Source organism: Eubalaena glacialis, chromosome 11 (assembly GCF_028564815.1).
Source record: "Eubalaena glacialis isolate mEubGla1 chromosome 11, mEubGla1.1.hap2.+ XY, whole genome shotgun sequence".
NCBI classification, from domain to species: Eukaryota; Metazoa; Chordata; class Mammalia; order Artiodactyla; family Balaenidae; genus Eubalaena; species Eubalaena glacialis.
The window spans coordinates 111,659,408-111,676,649 of record NC_083726.1 but is presented as its reverse complement, the minus strand read 5'-3'; the positions used below and the strand labels follow the sequence as shown (position 1 = coordinate 111,676,649).

Sequence of the window (17,242 nt, the reverse complement as noted above, 5' to 3'; positions counted from 1 at the left end):
GGGGGTAGGAAAATGAAAACTGAGGTCACCTGAAAAGTAATCAGGTCTGGGGATCTAAAAATTTGGAAAACTCACCTTGTAAATGTGGCTAGAAGGGGATTAAGGATGAGGTACAGAGAGGCACGTGTCTTTGATTTTCTTTTATAATTGCCTTTGAACTCTTTGTACGCAGATTCCCCAATCCCTACAGGAATTCCCTCCAAGTTCTCTGCAAAGAGAATCCAGTCCCTTCAGAGCTCTTTACTCCAACTGGAAATGAGTGACTCCCTTCCTCCATCCTGATGAATCATGGGTCTGTTTATTATTTATTAGGTTTATTTCTAAAAACAGCCTGTGCCTATGCTTTGAAGGCCAGGAGCCACCATAAATAATGGGCATTTCCAATAAACAATCCAAATCCCCTTGATAGGCCACTAAATCAGTCGAGGGTCCCACAGCAGAGAAGCTCTGCGGCCATGCTGGGTGCTTTGCTGAGACTTCTGGGGAAGTGGGGGGGGGGTCCCAGGGAACACGGCCCCGGGGAGGGAGAGAACGGGGGCCCTGGAGCTCCATGCGAATTTGGGTCTCTTTTTTTTTTTTTTTTTTGATTGAAGTATAATTAGTTGATTTACAATGTTGTGCCCATCTTAGAATAGGTCTCTTCCAACAGCCAACATGAGGAACCTCGCCCGCCTACAACAGTGAAGTGGAACAGGTTTTTCAGGGTCCTTTTGGGGTGGGGTGATGTCTACAGCACAGGTAGGGCACTTCAGGACACGGCACCATCCCCTGATAGGACACAGAATCTGGAGTGGTCCCAAACTGAGCCCATGAGAAAATGGACCAGCCTTGTGTTTCATAAAACTCCAAATAGAGTGTCTTTAGATATCAATTGCTACGGGGATGGAGAGGAGGAGAGTCAACGTGGACAGAGTGTGAGAAGGGAGAGTGCAACCCCTCTCCAGCATTCACAGGCTCCTGAAATCTCACCTCTCCCAGGAAGCCACCCCAGGTTGACTGGAGGCCATCTGAGAGTTTCACCTGCTCACCACCAGCTGAAGCAGATTTCGGACAAAGGGCAGGCTCTAGGACCAGGAGAGACCATCAGAGAATTCCCGTGTGGCGCCCTTACCCAACCCCCTTTCTTTTAAGTGTTAAACCTCGGATGCATTGTGTCATGAAAAAACATGAGTATAAATGACCCAGCTGTAAACTGCCTTGGAAAATAATTAGTATGAAAGCCCAAGTGAGTCTCAGGGGGCCAGCTCAGAATTCAAAGTCCTCAGAGCACCACCCTCGTCATATGGAAACAGCATGGCGAGTGAGAGGACGTCAGCTGCGGAATCGTAGTTTTGGAAGAGCAGCTCATGCTAATGGGTGTCCCTGACAATCCAGCAGATACAGAATGATGGCGACAAGACAAAAAGGCGATGTCCAGGTGTGAATTTCAACCAGTTCCAGCCCTGGCACGGCTCTGGGAAGGATGGAGGCTGCGTCAGAAAGCAAAGGCGCCACGGCGCTCCCTGCCTCTCCCCCAGGGCAGATCCAGCTTTTACAAACAGCAGTGTTTCCTGACAGCCCAACCATCTGGCCTTCCCTCTGTTTGTGTGTGTGGGCAGGTGTGTGAGTTTGGGGGTGGAGGTGGTCCCAGCCTCCTGTGTGACGTTGTTGCCTTATTTATGCCATGGGGAGGGAATCACCCTGGCAGAAGCCAGGCAGCTGGATAACCAGGCAGCCAGTGCATTGTCCCAGGGCACTGAGCGCCCCAGAGGTGGAGATTATGGATGGGTGTTCCTGAGATACCCCTGGAGCCCTAGAGAGTTTCTAAGCACAGGGGCCCCACCCTTAGAGTCAGGAAGATGACGGCTGCCCCCAGACAAAGGGACGGGAGGCCTACTGTGCTCTAGCAGCCCCGCCCCAGGTACATTTTAAGGAAAGGGGACACAAAAGGGAGCAAGCACCTGCAGAGAGAGAGGGAGACAGACAGAGAGCAGTGCTCTGTTACAGGGCATCCCTGAGAACTCCACGGCGCTGTGCAACACTTGACACGGGGTCCCCATTCAACTGTCCCATCCGCAGTATGGGGATGCTCTCCTCACGGCAATGAGAGAGCAGGGAGAGAACAGGTCGGTGTGCCCGGGTCACAACCGCAGACACAACACTGGTGGGGTCACCTCACAAACACACTCGCTGGTCTAGAAACCGAGCCCTGGGCTTCCCTGGTGGCGCAGTGGTTGAGAATCTGCCTGCCAATGCAGGGGACACGGGTTCGAGCCCTGGTCTGGGAAGATCCCACATGCCGCAGAGCAACTAAGCCCGTGCGCCACAACTACTGAGCCTGCGCGTCTGGAGCCTGTGCTCCGCAACAAGAGAGGCCGCGATAGTGAGAGGCCCGCGCACCGCGATGAAGAGTGGCCCCCACTTGCCGCAACTAGAGAAAGCCCTCGCACAGAAACGAAGACCCAACACAGCCAAAAATAAATGATAAATAAATAATAAATAAATTAGAAACCGAGCCCCCAGCGAGCAGAGGTGGAGTAATCCCATCTCAGTCCATCCCCTGGTGCCTTCCCAGGGGAAGATCACCCAAAGGGAATGTTTTTACCTTTTCCATCATTATCTTTTTTTATTCAACGAATGTCCACCAAGTGACCATCGTGTGCCAGGCACTGGGCGTTGGCAATACAGCCGTGCGCCGGATCAATGAGCTCCCTGCCATGTGGCGTGCACAGTCCAGAAGAGGGAGGGGGGCGTGTCGGAGGGCAGTGAGTATTGATGGAATCCACAGGGAGATGAGAAGGAGGAGGAAAAGGTGACAGGGAGACTGTTTTAGTTGGAGTGGCCAGGAGAGGTCTCTGAGGAGGCGACCTCTCAGCTGACACCTGAAGGAGGAGCTGGGGGCAGGGGTGGAACAGACAGTCCCAGGGACCGGAGCATTCGGAGTGACGAGAAAGTATGAGGAAGAGGAATGGAGAGGAAGGGGTTCTGTCGCCACTGGAAGGACCTGAGATTCACGTGACACACAGTGGGAAGTCACCTTATGGGCGAGGCAGAGTGATGCTGAGTGTCAGAAGCACCACAGGAAAGGAAGCGTGTGGGGGGGGGCATAGAGTGGGGGACAGAAGCGGAAGCAGAGAGACAAATCAGGACTGTGTGGCTGTCCAGGCGGGACACGACCAATGTCAGGAGGGAGCTCGTGAGAACTGATCAGAGCTGGGAAATGTCTGAAGGCGGGCTAGACAATACTTCCCAGACAGGAGTTTAGGGGTGAAAAAAAGAGCGATCTAGGAGGATGCTTGGGTCTGGTAAGAGCGTGTGAGTGCTGTTTCCTGAGATGGGAAGAATGGTGAAAGTGACAGGTTTGGAGGGAAAATTGAGAGTTCAAAGTTAGACTCACTGAGTCATTGGGCCTGTGTGCTTCTGTCCTCATGCCCCAAGGCGGGTGGGGCTTTGTGTGACTTGAGAACCATCCTCCGAAGCACCTGGCCAGCTCTGAGGCATCAGATCCTCAGGCAAGCCACAGCCTGCAGTGGGTGATTTCCCAGGTCCTCTCTGCTCTGGTCCTCTGTGTTCTACGGCTCTACCGAGGAGCCTATGACAAGGGGAGAGGAGGTCCTGGGCTGGGAGCAAGAAGACCTTTGTCCCACTTTCCTGCAGAGACGTACGTGATTTACCTTTCTGAACTTCACCATCCTAACTCCTAAAATGGCACCTTCCTGAAACATTTGTTGTGAAGTCCAAGCAAAAGTATGGAAAGCACAAAGCACCATGTAAGGTCGCAAACACTTGCTGTTAGTAGGATGCTGTAGCAAGGCACTCTATTAGACTTTTCATTTGTACATTTGTTTCCACTTCTTTGGTGAGAGAAATGCCAGCAGGTTACCAGAGAATCTCTGACCGAGACCTCTTTGAAGGCTGGGGTGGGCTGGCATCACTTGGGGTGATGAGGGGCCCCCTAGTCACTGAGGGTCACCTCCCTCAAAGAGAGGTGGGACGAGGTATCATCAGATCTACTGTGTTTTGAAAGTTTAAGAAGACAGGCTGTATGCAACTAGGGTGGATTTCCAGGGAGAAGGGAGTCTGGGTCTGTGTGATGAATGACATCTTGGAGATGCGGATGCAGGTATTGTGTCCTGATAGCTGCAGGGAACCCTGATAGCTGCAGACCCTCGATGGAGCTTCCTCTGAAGGAGAGGACGGTCCTTCCTTAAAGAGACCAGTGACCTGTCTGGGACCGGCGGTGTGGAGGGACCATCTCAGCAGTGGTCCAGCCTCTCCTGTCCGATGAGACAAGGCCAGCATCCGACAGCAATGTGGTGTAGCAATGACACACACAAGGAGTGAAGGGCTGGTCATACTCTAGGTATTTCCCTGCTGAAGCATGGATGTTGGCCTGACCCTCCTCTATTAGTCAGCATCCCACCAGGAAACAGGGTTTACCTCAGATGGTTCAGAGGAAGGGATTTTAACGAAGGCAGTTTTGCCAGAGGTGAGGGCAAATCACCTCACCTCTGGGAAGGGAAGGGAAGAAATGGCCCTAATTCTGTCTCCTCTACCCCCTAAGCTCCTTCCATTGCTTCCCATTGGCTGAGCCCAGCCACCAGTCAGCGTGGGGATACCTGGTGATAGAATCTGCTGGGCCTCGGGGCACAGACCACGGTGGACGCGTGGGGAGAAGGGGCCTGGAGGGAAACCATGGCCAGCAGAGCATGACCACCACGACTCCCTTGCTTCTCATGGATTCAGGCTCTGGGTTTTCAGAAAACTCAAAGAAAGGGAGAGGAATGTATGGGGCTTCTTGCTAAAAGGAGAGATGGGGCTCCTTGCTAAAAGGAGAGATGAGTGCTTCAGTGATTAACTGGAAAAATGAGAGAGACATGTTCATAGTTACAGCTCAAGTTTGGAAGGAATTCTTGCCAGTTGTATTAAACTATTATAAAAGTAGCAGTGTTATTAATAATCGTTCCATATAACTGGAATGAATTGTTCCACAAACTCAGGCTATAACCTTGCTCGTGCCTTCTGCATTACTAGCAGCAGCCTCCCACCATCCCCTCTGCTTCCCAGACAACATTTACAGTTACTTTAAGCCAACATCACGGAGGGGGGCCCTCAAACAATGGCAGAATCCACCCTGGCCACACCCTTCCCCTGGCCTCCCAGATGGGATGGGCAGGAGGCCACCCAGGCAGTCAGGAGCTGGTGGCAGACCAGGAAGACAACCCAGCAGACATGACTCTAAGCCAGATTTCAAATTGCCAGCACTGTGGTCTCCCCGCCTGGAAGGCATAGGTCTCAGACCAGCCCACACACATCCACATGCATCCACATGCATCCACATGCATGCACATGCATCCACACGCATCCACGTGCATCCACACGCATCCACATGTATCCACATGCATGCACATGCATCCACACGCATCCACACGTATCCACACGCATCCACACGTATCCACATGCATGCACATGCATCCACACGTATCCACACGCATCCACATGCATGCACATGCATCCACACGCATCCACGTGCATCCACACGCATCCACACGTATCCACATGCATGCACATGCATCCACACGCATCCACATGTATCCACATGCATGCACATGCATCCACACGCATGCACATGGGTCCCTGCTCCCGAAGCACGCTCCTGTGCAGGCTTAGGCCGCAGGGAAGCCCACTCCCCCTGCCCCAGTGCTCAGAGCCAAGAAAGCAGCCCTTCACCCCGCACTCTGAAAACACACGTCGTGCACATTTGATGGGAAATTAGATCCATCCCTGTATACCCAAAATGTTCCTCTTTAAAGAATTTGTGATGTCCCAGTGGCCTCTGGTTCTGAGTTTCCCCCTCCTTTTCATTTCTTCCCTCTCTTCTCTCCTCAGTGGTCAGATACAGCCTGTGCAGAGGATGGCTTAGAACTGGACGCACAATTCTGGACTCAGGACTTCCTGGTGGTACTTCAATTCTTCAAAAAAAGGGTTTTCTTTTTAAATTTAATAAAGCACGTGAGACCCCAACGTCTGCAAACCTGCGGAGGTCTCCTCATGCCTGCGGGCCTGCGCGGGGGGCTGGCTCCCACTGTCTCCCCGCTTGTTCTCATGGGTGGGTGCGTCGCATTTGAAATCTTCTGGAGCCTCTGATGTGTTTTCTTCTGCTTTCCCAACACATTTAGAATTTCCCGAGGCCAAAGGACAGCTACGTATTACCAGGCAGTGGGGCGCTGTGGTCTCAGCAAGGACACCAAGGCCAGGGTCCTCACCACTCACAGCCAGAGGACCTTGGGCCTGTGGGAGGGTTGAGACCACCCTCACCCTTGGGGCTATTTTGAGGATTAAATATGCTAACATACATAAAGTGCTTCGAACAGGGCCTGGCACGGGCTGTGTGTGCATGCGTGTGTGTGCGTGTGTGTGTGTGCGCACACCACTATTAACTTTGGATCTTGGTCAAGTTTCTAAACCTCTTCAGACCCCTCATAAATAAAGTGAAAGAAACAACCAGTCCCGGGCGCTAATGTGAAAATTAGGTGAAACACTGTACGTACAATGCCTGCCGGTGCCTGGTACACAACGGGTGTCAGTAAAATCAGATCCTTTCCCCATCTCTCCTTTCGTCACTTCCCTGCCCCCGCTTTGGTAGCGACACTCAGGAGCAGGGTTATCAGCAATATTTAAACAACTCACAAACACAGCCTTTTCCTGAGAACTGGAGGCTTTGATTTGGCACAATAATTGTGTCTCAGGTACACACAGTGAGCCCAACCCTGTAACTAGGAGAGCCTCAGCGCAGAGTAAAGATGAATCATATAGCCCCACACACAAACCAGCACTTTGCAGAGTTTGAAAGGAGAGGAGGGGGAAGGAGAGGAGGAGGAGAAGGTGGAGTCAGAGAACGATGCCGACAAAGACAAGCTCATGGCAGCTGGATTATTCAGCTGAGAAGCCTGGTGTCAGCCCTGCCTTCCTCACTCTGCCTGGAGCTAGAGTGCACATGGGGCCCCTTCTAGGCCAAGCCAGACCCAGGCCTATGTCAGTCACGACAAGACCCTACCGTTTCAGGAGCACTAGACATCATACTCCCCAAGCTTGGGCTCGGAAGCTCATTGCCTCACGGGCACAGTGTACCCTGTGCCCTGACCCAAGTAGGAAGCTGCAATGGTCTGAATGTTTGTGTTCCCCCAAATTCACATGTTGAAATCCCAACCGCCAAAGGTGATGGTATTGGGAGGTAGGGTCTTTGGGAGGTGCTTAGGTCATGAGGGTGGAGCCCTCATGAATGGGATTAGCGCCCTTATAAAAGAGACCCCCACAGAGCTCCCTCGCCCCTTCCACCACGTGAGGACACAGCAAGGAGATAGCCATCTGCAACCCAGAAGAGGGCTTTCACCAGGACCCGGCCATGCTGGCACCCTCATCCTGGACTTCCAGCCTCCAGAAGTCTGAGACATGAGTTTCTGTTGTTTGTCAGCCACCCAATCCACAGTATTTTGTTATAGCAGCCTGAACAGACTGAGACAGAAGCATACCTTGAGCTGGTCTGCCTGGTGACCCCTGCTGTCTTACCTCAGACCCTGGCCTCCCAAGATGCCCGAGCCCCATCCTGTTTGCCTGGGTGCCTGGTGTCCTAATGTCCTGCCCAGCTCTTGCTTGCTTCCTCTTCCAGGAACTGGATCCTTTCCCTATAACCCCCTGTGGCCCCTCCAGGAAAGAACAGATCACTAGGGACTAAGACAGTCCTTCTCCCACCCGTTCACTGAGATCCTCACAAATGTCAGCGACTGATACTTGCTGAACCAGGCTACACACTTTGCACAGCGTGCCTTGGCCGACAAGGTCCCAAAGCATCTTTGTTTCCCCAGACACCCCAACCCCAGCCCCAGACTTCAGCTCAGTCCCTGCGCCACCAGGACCGTGTCGCCTCCAGATGATAGCGTGTCTTGCACCCAAGCCCATGACTGCTGTTATCCTGGCCACCAGGTAGACAGTTACTGTCTTTATCTATCACTAATCACACTCAAGGCATTTAACAAATTCTGTCTTTTGTCACAAATATTTGTGGCAAGAACAGACCTCAGATAGGCCTGACACCGGGGCCTGTTGAGGGACCTCCTAGGGAATGGGTCTTCCATCACCCAACTTTGCAGGAAACACTCAGGAACTCATTGGAGTTGTTTACACCAGCTGTTTGCATCTGGTGAGCAAAGCACGTGGTCACCGCCTCCTCATCCATCAGGAGATCTGGGGCAGGAAGCCAGACGGGTATTAAACCCAGCATGAGAATGGCAAAGGAAGCCCCTAAGCTTGGCAGGACCCTAGGTCTATCAGGTGGCCTTATCCACAGCTTTATGTCCCCGTGGCGGCCTGGGGGCTCTGAAACCACACCTCTGCCTGCAGGTAGGCCTGTCACACCCTGCTGTGCAGGACCATCTCATTAGTGTGTGAACTCTGCCATTAAGGAAAATTCTAGGCTTTGGATCTCTTTGTTGCATCTTCCAATCACTGCCCCATCGTGGCAATCTTGCATTTCCCTGATTCGTCTTAACAGTTCCTCAAATCCTTTGGTTAGCAGGCAGGGTTGAAACCATGAATACATAAACACTCACTTTAGCCTCTCCTGTGGCTGACAGGATGCCTCGCCTACGGGCATTCCTTGAAAAAGAATCTGAATGCATGAGTGAAGAGACAGATATATTTCACCAATAACTGCACCAACAAGCGTGGGCTAAGATCTACCAGAGAGCAGGCTGGGGAGGAGAGAAAAGAAACATAAGGCGGAGTGGCTGTTCTCCAGGGCTTTGTCGTCTGGTTGGAGAAAGTGGCAGAGAACTTTCCTGCTCGTGGAAGGTCCACGAGCTTCCACGCATTTCCAACCTCTTCCTGATCAGGCTGCTTCTAGCTGGCATGCTATGGGCAGAGGTGATGAACGACACCTCTGTGACAGCCTCGACGTCACGCTCCGGCGCTCTGTCCCTAACACGGTGCCCACGTGGCCTCCATGGGTCCGGGTCCTCGGCAACCGCGTGAAGCAGAGTCCCTGTCCTGTCACCCCAACCACGCAGCACGAGCGAGAACCAATAAACACCTTCGTGGTATGGCACTGAGATTCTAAGATTAAGGCCTCGTCTGGTCTAAGAGTGGGAAATACAGGAATGATATCAGTCGGTATGTGACAGACTTCCAGGGAGTGAAGCAGATCCTTATCTGCTTGGGAAGCACCCCAAGCTTCTGGCCACCTTGCTGGTTTATAAGCCCTTGCTTTTGCCTTAGCTGTTCTGTGCCTTCGCCTCTGCCTGTGCTGTGCTGTAGCCTCTTTCTAGAGCCTTCCCTCTAGATCTCCTCCCGCCCCACTCAGGGTTCAGCCACAATGTTACCACCTGGACAGTCCTTTCCCCACCACCTCGTGCAAAGTACACAGCCCCAAGCCACCACCACATTGCCCTGTTTTGCCCTCTCGCCCTCTGTGAAATGTTCCCGTCTCCTGTGCATCCTTCCCCGACTGCAGTGTCAGGACAGCTGGAGCAGGGACCATGCCTTTCCTCTTTACCTGTGTTCCCAGAATGGGGCCTGGCACAAAGCAGACGCTCAAACAACACCGGAGGGATGAACCAAGGAGTGAACGGTCTGCGCCCGTGGAGCCCAGAAGTGGGTGGAGGAAACCCACTGAGGGCTGAGTGTCCAGAAAAAAATTCACAAGGGAGGCAACCTCGAGAGGTCCTTTAAGGGGAGGGTCACTGAGGGTTACTGCAGCCTGAGCGAGGCCCAGGGTGATGGGGGGTGACTGTGAGTTAAGTGGTCGGAGGGGGTGGAAGCAGACACTGGGAAGAAGGTGTTTGAGAGCCTCTCAGATGCTAGTTTGGATCTGACTTAAGGGTGCAAGGAAGCTCTCTGTGGGGTCCGACTGGGAGGGATGCATCCCCAGTGCACTCTCTGAGAAAGGCTGATTGGGTGGGGTTCCAAGACTGAGGGCCCCAGGAAGAGGCTGAAGACAAGGGCATAGTCAGTCATTAGGCTCTGACAACATTCTAGATGGGCGTGATGATCAGGAGACAGGAAGGAGGACAACGATGAAGGAAACATCAATGAAACTTGGTCCAGCAAAGTTCCCTGTTCACCCAACACCACACAGATGGTGGGGGAGGGAGGAGGAGCCGGGGCTGGAATTCATGGTTCTCCCCACTGCACTCCCCAATTCCATGGTCCTTCCACAATACACCACACCTTCTGAGCCCTCTGGAAACATCCAGTGTGAGATAGACAAGAGCAACAACCCAAGCAATGCCCACGTGGGGTCCAGGGTAGAGACCAATACACCAATCCAGATAGAGAGAAACGCACATCAAAACTGCACAAAAGACACTGGTATTTTAGGGGCAGAATCTGAGTTTGAACCTTAGTCAAATGAGGATGGAATACTTCCCTTGCTGACCACACATAGTTTGTGAAGATGAAATGGGATAACCAAATTCGTTTTTAAGATAAAAATGCTTCATGAGCGAGTATCGCAACCACAAAGAACAAAATGCACTTGTTAGAATTTCACCTCCTTTCCGGCACGCAGACTTTCGTATGGACCACGGGACATCGGCTTAACCGCTTGGAGGAGGCTGAACTTTTGGGTGAGGAAGGGAGAGCTGTTAGAAACAGTGGATACAGCTTCATGGTGTGGAAAGGGTTTCATGGCCAAGACAAAGAGAAGCTGCCTAGCCTTGTACGTGGGAGGGACTCACTAAATACTTGTTAATGAGTTTTTGATTGTCGACACTCTATCTTGGATCTTTACCCCTGTCTGGAGCTGTGCAAGATAAGTGGATAATGTAACACAGACGGACAGCAAGAAGACGTTTCTGCATCATCACTGACTTCCGGTTCCTTTCTCCCTACTTCCTGCCCACACACTCAACAGGCTCCTTTACTCTAGACCCCCTGCCTCCCTCCACCCTGTGGCATCCTGCTGGAGTCATCTGGCAAACAGTTCCCCCCACCCCATCATGCTCTTCAAACCCCACAGCGTAGAGAACGAACTTGAGGGCATGGGGAGGGGGAGAGGAAGCTGGGACGAAGTGAGACAGTGGCATGGACTTATACATACTATCAAACGTAAAATAGATAGCTAGTGGGAAGCAGCCGCGTAGCACAGGGAGATCAGCTCGGTGCTCTGTGACTACCTAGAGGGGTGGGATAGGGAGGGTGGGAGGGAGGGAGACGCAAGAGGGAGGAGATATGGGGATATATGTATATGTATAGCTGATTCACTTTGTTATAAAGCAGAAACTAACACACCATTGTAAAGCAATTATACTCCAATAAAGATGTTAAAAAAACAAACAAACAAAAAACCCACAGCGTGTTGGGTTGGGAGCTGTTCAGGGGATGGAGGGCATTTCTTTGCACTCCTGCCTTTTCCCCCATGCGAAGGGAGTGTGATTAGTTGTAATTCCCTGCTCTGTCTTCCCACCTCACTCTTTTCTCCTCCCGGGTGAGAGAAGGGGAAGAGCTTAGCCCATTGGTCGGTGTGGAAAGTAACACTGGCATCTGCTCTGTCCTTTTGGGGGAAGCAAACGGCCTGCAGGAGGGGCTCTTCTGAGTCCCGTGCCCCACCCCCTCCAATGTCCTAAGAACTGCAGGACTGCCCTGCCCACTGCTGCCTGCCACGGGGAGGCCAGTCTGTCTGGATTCTGGATTAGGAAGCCTATTTGGCTCTCCTGCTAAGTTGCTTCCTCCAATGCAGCCTTTTTCAGCTTTAAAGGTGAAATCTCAGCTTTTGTCTCCATCTGCCTTTGCTTTACTTCTCAGCTGGTTCAGTAATCAGGCCAGAAAGATGGTACTCTTTACTGGATGCCCCTTTGAACTTCAGCAAATACTTTTCCACTGTCTGTGAAAATAAGCAGAGTCCTCAGCCTGACATTCAAGGTCCTCCACCAAAATATCTGGGCTCAGCCAACTCCCCAGGCCCAGTTCCCCACCATGCTGTGCCCTGGTCATGCCAGGACCCTTGAGCACCGCCGCATGGGCTCATGGGTTTTTTGTTTGTTTGTTTGTTTTTTTAACATCTTTATTGGAGTATAATTGCTTTACAATGGCATCCTGGACATGCTTCGTGTTCTCTTCCACCTGCTGAGCTCTGCTCCTTTGGCTCCCTGGATTTTAGACCCCCCAATTTTACCCATCGTACCAGCCCAGCCCACACTCCACTTTCCCTGCGCCTTTCCTGACCCTGAGGGGTCACATCCCCGCCTTCAGTGACGGATTTCTCATTCTGTTTCCTCTGCCGGGAGCCCTCCTCTCCTCCTGCCCAGCCCCTCCTCCCCCCACATGCCTGACATCCATGTCCACTTATTTCCAAGCTCTCCCACTGGATGCCCTCACCCGGAGCCTCTCCTGAGCCCCCAGGAGTGTGGGATGCTCGTCCCAAGTGCTTCCATGGAATCCTGTATCCCAGCAAACACACTGAAGTGGAATTCTCTGCTCACTTTTCTTAAGAAACGTATGAAGGGACACAGATAACACTTCTATATAAACATGCAAATGCCCAAAGACGGCGGAACGGCCAGATGGTAAATCGCCTACATCCACATAGAAACCAACGTCAGTGCCCACCGTGAGTAGCAGCCACGCCAGGGAAGGCACTGAAAGAGTCACTGGCATAAGTGAAACCTTTCCTGATTCTCTGAGCCACCAGGAAAGGCTCTCTTGAAGAGGGGTTACCCTGTCAAGTGTCCGCTTCCAACTGGTTAGTAAAGACATCCCATCATTAATTCAACTCCCCGGAGGTGAGTGGGAGGCTGAGACTGCTGGTCCCTGGATTCAGCAAGGGAAAGAGATGCCTCCAGGCCACCCAGGATGAAGGCAGTGAGGAAAGGGTCTCGCCCTCCACCCCGACGTCTAAGAAGCACAAGTGCCAGAAAGCGGTTGCTTGCAACCGCAGCCTGTGGCTCAAATGACACATCTGAATATTGAGGCCACTGCATTTCTCACTGGCTGGAAGCTTGGGAAGCCTGATACACCTCTTTGAAGTCTGCTCAGGGCCTGGGGTATGCGTGGATTTGTTGGGACCTCTGACAATATGGGGATAGATAAGACCCTCTTGGACTCAAGTGTCAAGAGGCTTTCCCAACTTTATAAACACTGCTGGGGAAACGAGGAGAACTGAAACTCTGCCTTTTTTTAGCAGGAAGTGTTGAACACCTCTTGCTTCTAGGCTGAGCTAAAAAGAACAGACCCCATGATTAATCTTGGGGGATGACAAGGCCATCCACCTGGGCTATTGATCGAGAATGTTCCAGGAAGGATTTCTGCCAGGGCGGAGGCGCTACAAGGACACACCCCGCACCTCCTCCTTTCTCCAAGTGCACTGGACTTCTTTTTTTTTATGTTGGGTCACTGGCACCAAAAACCCTGCACACACTTAACTGACGACCTCAAGGGGGCCCGGGCAAACATGCAATGTGGTGACACGGTACCGATTTTGGTGAGCCACTTGGCCACGGCGCCGTAAATCTCATCCAGGATGAGGATGACCACGAGGTTGATGATGACCGCCGTGGCTGTCACGGTCACCCGGACGTTGGAGCGTGTGGCCTTGTTGAGAGACAGAGCAGCAGCGGTTGTGATGCGATAGACAATGACCCCAAAGACAATGGAGAACGTCAGGGCAATCTGTTCGGGAAAACAGGGAGAGTCACACGTCAGCGGACAGTAATTACTGCCCACCTATTACTTGAGTCTGCTACGTCGGGTGCTATTATTCTGGAGTCCACCGGTGGGCAACGAGGCACTGCCAACCTCGGAACTCATGCAAATTCCCAGTACGGGGGCATTTTCCAGGGGAGAATGTCTTTCATGTTTATCAGATTCCAAATGGCCTATAACACACACCCACAAACTAAGGTTACCATTGGGGGTGGGGAATACAGAGGTAGGGGGAGAAAAGGGTTATTATGGGATTCTATGAAGTCACGTGTGTGAAACTTCTGAAAATTGTAAAGCACCATAGAATTTAAAGAGTCTTTCATTCAATTACAAAAAACTGTAAAACCTGTTTAGAAGTCTTATAAATAAAAACTAATATCTAAAAAAGTAAAAAAAAAAAAAAAGAGAGAGAAACGACGACTGAAACGCTGGATATGATAGAGTGTGCGACACAGCGTGGTGTGATTCCTTTCATTAGGGAGCTTTCAATCTACTGTGGGGATAAGTTCAACCAGAGTAAAGAGCAAATAATAAATAGTAAATAATGTAGTCGTGTGAAGAGCGTAGTTGTGAACAGGGCTGAGAGTACAGAGGGGCTCGGGGAAGAGTTTGTGGAGCTAGTGGATTTCAGCCGGGCCTTCGATGAAAGGCAGTAGGGAGCCCTTGAAGATGTTTGAGCTGGGAAGGGTTGGGGTCAGAGCTTGGTGGGGTGGGTGCAGGAAGGCTGCCCAAAGGAGAAGAAAGGGAAAGAAACCCCGAGCAAGACTTTTAGACTCTCAGTCCTCAGGGTGAATAAAGCATCGCTCTAAGATTTCTCTACCAGGTAATTTGCAGGGGAGTACTCAGATTTCTCACTGGCACAGCGATCTCTGGCACTATGCTTAGAAGGCAAGTTTACCAGCCCCTTGACCTCGAGGGCCAGCCCCATTTCCTTTTCCCGGAACCTAAGAATAATAAGGTGCTCTCCCAGAGACCAGCTCCCTTTCCCCTCCCACCACAGTGGAGGAAGGGCCATTTCCATGCAGCACAAGGATGTGAGGAGAAGACAGTGCCCGGCAGAGGACTGAGAGGGAAGAGCAAGGTGTGCGCCCTGCTCAGAGCAAAACGTTCTAACGCGTTTCTGTCCAGTGGAGTCTTCTTTCTTAGAATTCTTTCTGCAGGAAAGGAAAGATTCAGGTCACATTTCTTCTGGGGTGGGGAAGGGGGGTGGGTGCTGGCTGTGGAGGACTAAGCGGAAAACATGGGGAGAGAACGGGGCAGGTGAAAGGTTCCTCTGAAAAAACACACTGTCCTGGACGATGGGCGTCCCCTCCCTAGAAAAAAGGGAAGGGAAGTGTGGGAGGGGAGGAGAGGAGTGGGGAGGGGACTCTGGCTAGGCAGTGCTTTGCAAGCAGTGTGAATGACACTCCGGTGGGCTGTGATGGGGAATGGGTTGCAGATGTGTCCCTGTATGGAAGTCTTCGGACCTCTGGGGGTGCTGGTGGCAGCCTCAGCAGTGTGTCCCCATGTGCTTCACAAACATTAGTGCTTGCCTTGTGGCCACGGTGAGAAAAAGAAGCCCTCTGTAAGAAAGGCAGGATGGCAGCAGCCTCCAGGTAGAGGGGGTGTGTGTGTGTGTGTGTGTGTGTCAGTCAGGGCGGAGGAGAGGTTAGATGGGAAAAACACTCCATGGGGAGGCCCCTCCTTTGATGGGGGTGCAGGTGGGCGCAGCAGAACCCCAGCCTCCAGGACCGGGGAGGGATGACTACCATGGACGTGGGGAAACCTGGACATGACATCACCGCCCTCCAACAATGTAGACATTGCACTTCCCTGTCCTCTGGGATTGTCACTGCCAGACAGTATGGGCCTGGAAAATGTGGTGTGAGATTCTTTTCCCCCCAGATCGCTTTTGCAGTGAAGGTCAATGATGGAAGTATTGATGCGGGGCGTGCCAGGGCATCGAAGGGCGACTGTGTGTGTGTCTCTTTGGGGTTGGGTGTGGGGGGATGACCGGGGAAAACAACGATGCCAGAAACATCCCTTGCCTTGGGGTTCAGGGGGTGGGGAGGAGATCAGCTTCTATCCTCCTTCTCTGAGAGGCCAAGCTGGGGTAAGAACATGCTTCCCTGCCACTCAGAGTGTGATTTGGACCTGCTGCCTCAGCTGGGAGCTTGAGAAACAGGCCGAATGGCAAGCACCAGTCTAGACCTACTGACTCAGAATATGCAATTTAACAAGATTCCTGTTCCTCTAGAGGCACTGCTCCACTCAGGGAAGCCCTTGCCCCATCCCCCACCCCTCCTTGGCACCTCCATGCCCCTCCCCAGCCCTCGGATGCTGTGCTCTGCCATCCTAACTTCTCTGATCTTGATTTTCCATCCCACTATAGAAATCCACTTCTGAACCCCTCCTTTGGTGTTTCCCACAAGCACCTCAAGATTCACAGTTTTCAAGCCAGAAGAGCTTGGAGAGCACTGACCCAGACCCAGTCCCAGGACCATTTTGCAGATGTGGAAACAGGCGTGGAAAGTGAAGTGATTTGCTCAAGGTCACAAGGCATAGACTACAACCCTAGCCTCCTAGATCACTGTAGGAATTAAAGAGTTTTAGCATTTAGGGATCATCCACGTCCAGCCTTTGACCTCATATACAAGGAAACTGAGGCCCAAGAAGCAGCAATGGGATTGGTCCAAGGTCCGGGTGGTACATGGCAAAGCCAAGATACTCATGGTCATAACATCACCATCAACAACAGCTAATCCACGTGTGCTCTCTTGATTTCATGATTCGAGCCATATCTGCCCTAGCATGAATCCCTACAACAATCACACAAGATATGCCTTTTGCAGATGCAATTCAGTGCCATCCAGGATTTGAACCCTGCTCTATGGCTGCAAGGTCGACAATCCCATCCTGACATTAGAACACAGGTCTTTTGGCACCAAGCCCAGTACTATTTTCATCACTTTGGCTGTATTATTGATTTTGTTTATTAAATTCAACAAATATTTTCTGACCACTTATTGTGCTGCAATAAGCGTATTTCATGTATGTGATCAGGTCCCCCAACTAAGCCAAGAGTGGGGATTGGTCTTACACTACACTCTGTGCCTCATGCCAGGGCAGAGAGGTGCCTCCTGTGTGGAACCTGTTTGGTAAAGACTTGCCAACCCTCAGCTCTGGGCAATCTCGCCCCCTGCACTTGGTCGCCTGCATCATGGCCTCTGTGGTTCTTGGTGTTTTTTTTTTTTATATATACAATTGTTAAAAGTTACTTTCCATTTACAGTTATTACAAAATATTGGCTATATTCCCTGGGTTGTACAATACATTCTTGTGGCTCTTGCTGTTTGAATCCCATAGCTTTACTTGGGGACACAGCCAAATAGCAGTGGAAGTCAGGCTACAGAGTCCAGAGCCCTAATTTCACACTATGAGAGAGATGGGAAGGAGAGCTGGTCTGGTCCCTACCCTCCAGGACTTGCATTCTGAGTCGAAGCTGAGAAAACCATGGCACACAGACAGCAAGGATGAGCCTAGTAGCAGCTGGACAGAGTGACGGGCCTCAGTTCAGGAGCTTCTAGAA

The 17,242-nt window shown here is 51.7% G+C and overlaps 1 protein-coding gene across 1 annotated transcript in view; it reads right to left on the bottom strand.

Moving 5' to 3' along the window:
• Positions 1-17,242, bottom strand: part of ANO2 (anoctamin 2) — a 347,350-nt gene that overhangs the window by 66,263 nt on the left and 263,845 nt on the right. Inside the window, exon 16 of the mRNA XM_061206693.1 lies at positions 13,446-13,641. Within this exon, the coding sequence (XP_061062676.1) occupies positions 13,446-13,641 (196 nt within the window). The remainder of the gene's footprint in view (positions 1-13,445; positions 13,642-17,242) is intronic.